The sequence below is a fragment of the Malurus melanocephalus genome, unplaced genomic scaffold (genome assembly GCF_030028575.1).
Source record: "Malurus melanocephalus ecotype Western Australia unplaced genomic scaffold, MMel_1.1 scaffold_16, whole genome shotgun sequence".
NCBI classification, from domain to species: domain Eukaryota; kingdom Metazoa; phylum Chordata; class Aves; order Passeriformes; family Maluridae; genus Malurus; species Malurus melanocephalus.
In genome coordinates, this window is record NW_026623248.1 from 3,670,422 (window position 1) to 3,676,421 (window position 6,000).

General features: G+C 38.5%; 1 protein-coding gene across 5 annotated transcripts in view; it reads right to left on the reverse strand.

Moving 5' to 3' along the window:
* ANKS1B (ankyrin repeat and sterile alpha motif domain containing 1B) overlaps nucleotides 1-6,000 on the reverse strand; it is a 404,590-nt gene that overhangs the window by 21,215 nt on the left and 377,375 nt on the right. For all 5 annotated transcript variants that reach the window (XM_057385963.1, XM_057385955.1, XM_057385930.1 and 2 more), the window contains one exon: nucleotides 3,947-4,018. In XM_057385963.1, the coding sequence (XP_057241946.1) occupies nucleotides 3,947-4,018 (72 nt within the window). The remainder of the gene's footprint in view (nucleotides 1-3,946; nucleotides 4,019-6,000) is intronic.

Genomic DNA, 6,000 nt, shown 5'->3' on the forward strand with positions numbered 1-6,000 from the left:
GAGCCTGAAGAATATAAATCCTGAAATGGTGCTTGATGCTGACGTGGTATTTGTCTAGTGAGCTTCACCAGAAGGCATATGGAGGCTTCTATGCTTCTACTTCTGGAGGGAAAATGAAATGGAGATTGAAAACTAAGAAAGGGTTTAGTAGAAATAAGGAGACTGCCATCTAAATTCAGTTCCTTCTTTATATAAGAAGAAATGAAATGAGGAAGAAAGGCCCCAGATGCTGCCTGTTTTCAGTGAGTCAACTCGGCTTCATCTTCCTCTCTCGAGATTAGAGAAGCAGATTTTGTATCAATTCCAACTTTGACATTTTGGTTTTAAGTCAGCAAGACATTTAAATACTTGCTTTGTGAACAGAATTATACTGCTGGTTCCTCAGAACTTTGACCTGAAATTTAAGAAACTGTTTCTAACAAGAAAATATTTAAGAAAGAAATACAATACTCAGGAAGGTGGCACGATCCAAGAATAAAATTTAAGTTCCCTTCTGCTGCAGTAAATATTTGACTGGTTTAGACTGTGCAGTTGGCGTATGCAACACCAGTGATTTAACACTGTGCAAAGAAAGAGTGCACCTTGTTGCTGTCCTCATGCCACTGAATATAAAACAATTCCCTTCCCAGATTGTCAAGGAATTCAGATGTGTAAATGCCAGATGAAGTCTTCTGTAGAGAACAAGTCTCTTCCTTGCTCAAATTCAACTTTATCCCTTGTCTTAATTTTGATGCAAACACACATCTTACTCTCCATTCATGTTCCCATGATAATTTGCAATGAAGGCAGCAATCTGATTGAAAATGTAACTTGGGGTATTTCCTTCCACACCAAAAAAGATAAAAGTGCTTAATTGCTTGAAGGTATCTCTCAAATATAATTAATAAATCTATTCTGGCCAGGACAGCAAGATTTAATCTCCAAGCAGCAAAGGTCAGTTTATAGCAGGTGAGGATAGAGATAAGGAGACGGTGCTGTCCACTRGAGAGGGAGTTTGTGAGAGAAAATAGCTGGAAACAAGTAAGAAACCATAAAATATAGTGCAAATATATGAAAAAAAGTAAAGTTCTGGACAAATATCCATAATTTTGAGTGGCTGCAAGAATCTGCTGTTTGGGTGGGGGAAGAAAGCTTGTATAACCTTGACCCCAGTGTTGAGCTGAAGCTATTGCATCTGCATGATTTTCCTCAAACAAATCCATCATCTACCCAGCTGGAGCACACTGCTGCACAATGCTGAGAAGCACAGTGGACTGCCAAGAAGAGTTATTAAGGTAAAGGTTCCCAGATTTTTTTTTTTAATTACTATTGGTGTTTTTTTTTTTTTTTTTAATATTATAGAAGCTTTAGAATCTCTCTTCACTCTTAAGCTACAAGAGAAGGAGGCTGCTGTAAGCCTCTGTGMAGAGAGACACAAGGAATATCCACAGGACACTTCCCTCGAGAACCAAAACCATCAATTGCAATAATTGAAAGTCCTGGAAGCATCTACAGCTAACAGTGAGGGATCAGCAGTCAGCAAACATGTCATTTTTGTTGTTTCTCTGTATTTATAAATGATTAAGGAAGATGAAGATTTTTCTTTCGCTGATACTCTTCTTTCATCCTTGTGCACCTGCTGACTAAAAGATATCTAGTGAATGTCAACACTTTTTTGAATATATTTGTTAAAGATGAAGAATCAAAAGCCACACTGACAGAAAAATTAGATACCTAATTTTCATGCRTTCTGCATAAAACCATTATGTGGCTGAGTCCAGAAAGATTAAAAAAATTGTGGGGAGTGACCTCAGTTTTTAAAAGTTTTTAAAGCTTTTAAAAAAAAATTAAAATCATGATAATACAACCCTATGTAAAAATCTTACTTACTCCAGAGACACTGGATGAGTATAAAGAATTCAGTACCTGAGAGCCAGACATATAATATATCTAGCTTTTAATTTCTTTTTTTTTGTAAGTGATATGTTCCTCTCAATACATTTAAAGTAAAATGTAACTAAAACATAAGCTAGCTTTTCAAAGACAACCCAGGGTTATTTAAAAACAATAATGAACACCACAGCAAAATTTCAGGATGACTTTGGACAACCTAAACTCCTAATTCACGGACAACAACTTTCAGGAGACATCCAGAGGGAGAAGGTTTTGGGAAAAGATACATTTTTCTCACTGGGAAACAGGCTAAAATAATAATCTGTTCCCATTAAGTCAAAGTTTTATGCTTTTGACTTGAATAGGAACATGATTAAAAGGACTAGATAGAAAGAATAGATGAAATCCTGATTAAAAACTGTTTTATTCAAGTATCTCTACAATAAAAAACCTCAAATCAGAAAATAAACACTCTCACAGCACAATTGGTTCAAAAGTGAATGTAAAAAATAAACATATATAAACCCCACCACTATATTATATAAGTGTCCTGCATGGTACTATAGAAAACTAGGGCAACCTCACTATTTATATAGGAAATGTATAGTTTAAATTGAATTTGATTTCAAACACTTAGATTTTTCAGTTTTATAATTTCAATTGGCCAAACTTATTACTTATAGAAATATATATTAAAATGCCTGTAAATTATTTAGTGTGCCTTTTTTGATGTTATGCCTCCTAGTTCAGTCAGCCAACTTACTGAAGTTGTCATATGCTACTATGGTGTCAAAGTCTGCCCTAATTTCTGCACAGGCACAGGCCTAYGGAATTGAACTGCTAAGCCTGACAGATTCAAAACTAGATTGGAATATGGTAGGCTTGCAGCCTCAATTAATTCCYCAGAACACGTATACGTGATTGTAGATCGCTCTGTGTCAAATTGTTGGGGTTTTTTTCAGAGGAGTTTAAGCCCAGGTARGGAATGATTAGCATGTAATTAGCTGCAAAGCCTCAGATCTTCAGGCAATCTAATAATTGTGAATTACTGTCAGCCCTCAGCTTAAACAGCTCGTACGAGAGTCTGAGCACTGCACATACGGAACCGGCAGGAAATGGTTGTCTGATTGCATGGATTTTACACGTATTCCAGATCCCTAACTGTTCCCAATGTCACGTCCTGTGCTCACACACATCTTGCATAAGAGAKGTATGATATGCAGAAGAAAAGATTTTGCTCATTCATCTAGGTAATTGTACACGTTGGTAGGTTAGCAAACAATTCTATTCTTCATTAATTAATCATGCCAGACCACGACATGTTCATCATGGCTGTGAACAGGTGTGTTCTTATTATAACTACATTTGGGAATAAATCAGGCTGTGGCTTGTTTTGAGTTTCCAGCAGCAATATGTTTCTTGGAGATAGACTGCTGTAATTTTCTAYAAACCAGTATCAGGCCAAAGAGCCACAGGAAAACATATTCTCAACAGTCTGAAGGAAACCTCACTGCTTTCCCATCTTCAGGTGAAACTGACCTAGATCCCATTTCCCCCTTTAATCAAAAAGCTTGCAAATAAGTCATAATTAAAGGAAATACTCATGTGAGCAAAAGTAGGATTATGTGACTGTTGGATTAGACCATATGTAAAAGCCAATGCGTTTGGTAGCATGCTAACATATTTACTGCTACATATTTAACATTGAAAGTTCAATCTAGATTATAATAAAAAAGTTATAAATTCTGTTAATAAAACAACTGGATATTGGATGCTTACATTGTGTGCACAGTACTTTGAAACATGCTCAGAGATTCACAAGAAAACATAACATGCATTTGGGGTTTTTTGTTAGATAGATCATGCAAAATTAAAATTTACCTTTACATTTTGCTATTACTTGAAATTAAGATATAAGTCACAACAGACTTCCTATTGAATACCAATGTAAAAGAAAGGAAAAGAAATGGGCAACAGTACCTTACAAAAGCAAAAAGGGCAAAGTACAAGCAATCATGGATTGGTGTCATTTAATACTATTACAATAGAAAAAGGAGCAGGTTTACAAACTTACCCTCATCTTGGCACAYGCATCCTGTGTTGACTCTGTGCCTCTTAACTCTTTTACCAGCATGGAACCTAAATACTAAAACAAAAATCCATTGAACTTCAATTAACTGAAATTCCAGAACAGACAAATATCTGCAGAAATGTACTAAAAATGCTTTTAAAAATCTAGTGGTAGCAGTTAATTTCTTAATAGATTACTTTAGAAATTTTTTTACTCTGCAGTACTTTGAATAATCATTTAAACCAATGTGTTAATCAACCCATGAAACAAGAATGCACAGTAACAAGTATATTGAATCAGCTGGGGTCCTTTGAAAAGATATCTGAAAGTCTTCTAGCTTATTTTAGTTACTGGAACAACAAGCAAATTCTACGGATTCCATCTTAAAAAAGYCATTTGATTAAAAAATGGAGAATCTGCTTTTTTTAGCTGCCATCTGCCAAATTCCTATTGTTATGTGTACAATCACATGGATGAGAAGGCCAGCAGTGATCTTAACCTCAGTGTACTCAATCTGTAGCTAATTTACACGCAAATGACAGAGCCCGATGTCAGCAAGCAGAGAAAATAGATCTGTACTAAAACTAGTTGAAACCACAATTTCTTCCTGAGGAAAGGCTGCCCCTGAGCTATTATTTTGAAGCCTGTACCAGTCTGAGGAGGGCTGTGTGAGAGGAAGCAGCAGGGTGCTGTGTCCTGGCTCAGCTCACTGGAAGCCACTGTGCCCCAAGAGGAGCCTGCTYATGTCCAGGGGTAACGAGGCAGCAGTGCCTCACCGACACAGCCCCCGTCCTACACCCTGTCCCTCACTCATTCATTTGTTGGCACACGCAGTTTGAGCCCTCCTGCACCCTCTGAGCTCCCAGTGCCCCTCCACACTGTGTTTGAATGGCGCTGCTCCTGCAGGGATGGAGCTGGCTGCATCATCCCWGCCGTTCCCACTGGCAGCGAGGGCTCTCATTACTGCTGGCTGGGCTGTACCAAAGGCACACCACACACTGCATTTCCCCTACAGATGTGACAGGTGTGCATATTTGCTGGTGTGCATGTGCTCTTACAGCTCCGTGCAAATGGGATGTTTGTGAAATTCTCTATGRGGTCACACACAAGTCTGGCTTAACTGGAGGACAGCAAGGCACCCCTTGCCTGCTCTTCCCCACACACAGAGAAGTCTCTCTCTGTATTCTCACTGCAGCACAAGGCCACGGCTTCTCCTAAGTCTGCAGTCCTAAGTGAGCAACAAGGGAGCTGAAGAGAAGTCATGCCACTGAGAGAATATGGTAATACATAGGCTGCAGAGGAGAGAGAGCACTGTGGGCAGGAAACTCTTTCCAAAGGATGCTGCAGCCCACCACTACTGACCCTTCTCATCCTACCAGACTGATTCCTCATGGAAACAGCCTAAGCTGACCCACCCAGATGGWGAACCAGCTTCAGCTCAGACAAAAACCTATCAAAAAGAACTTCAGCTACAGATGAACGCAAGCTGGAACTGAACAGAGTGTACTGGTTCAGTTCTCTGGTCTCCTGACCTAAATTGAGATATTTTCTTTAAAGCCTTCAGTTCACACTGTTTACTGCAGAAGTCTCTGACCTGCAAGAAAATGCATAAATATTTCAATGTAAACAGTAACCAACATAGCAATTAGTGGGAAACACTTTATAGGGCATTATAAATGGGCCAGTGAGCAACATCAACACTACCAGAGAAGCACAAACATAAAGGAATGAATGAAGGGCATTCCTAGAGGACTGCAGATGTGAAAGATTCATAAACCCAGCAGCTGTGAGTCCATCTGGGGGCTCGATGGTGACGTGAATAGGGCTTTGGGCATTAATTTGATGGGACAGTTTGACTATTGCCCTTCAAGAAAAACAACAAATTTAAAACAGGYTCAGAAATTAGAAGAGCAAACAAAAGCATATTGAAGTGCATTTTCTCTGGATCTTGTGTTTGAAACCTTTGGAATCCTTACATCTTTAGCCTTCTCTGGGCAGATTGTAATAAATATCTTCAATTTTTTCTTTGGTTGGATAATTGGCTTTTTGGGTTTTGG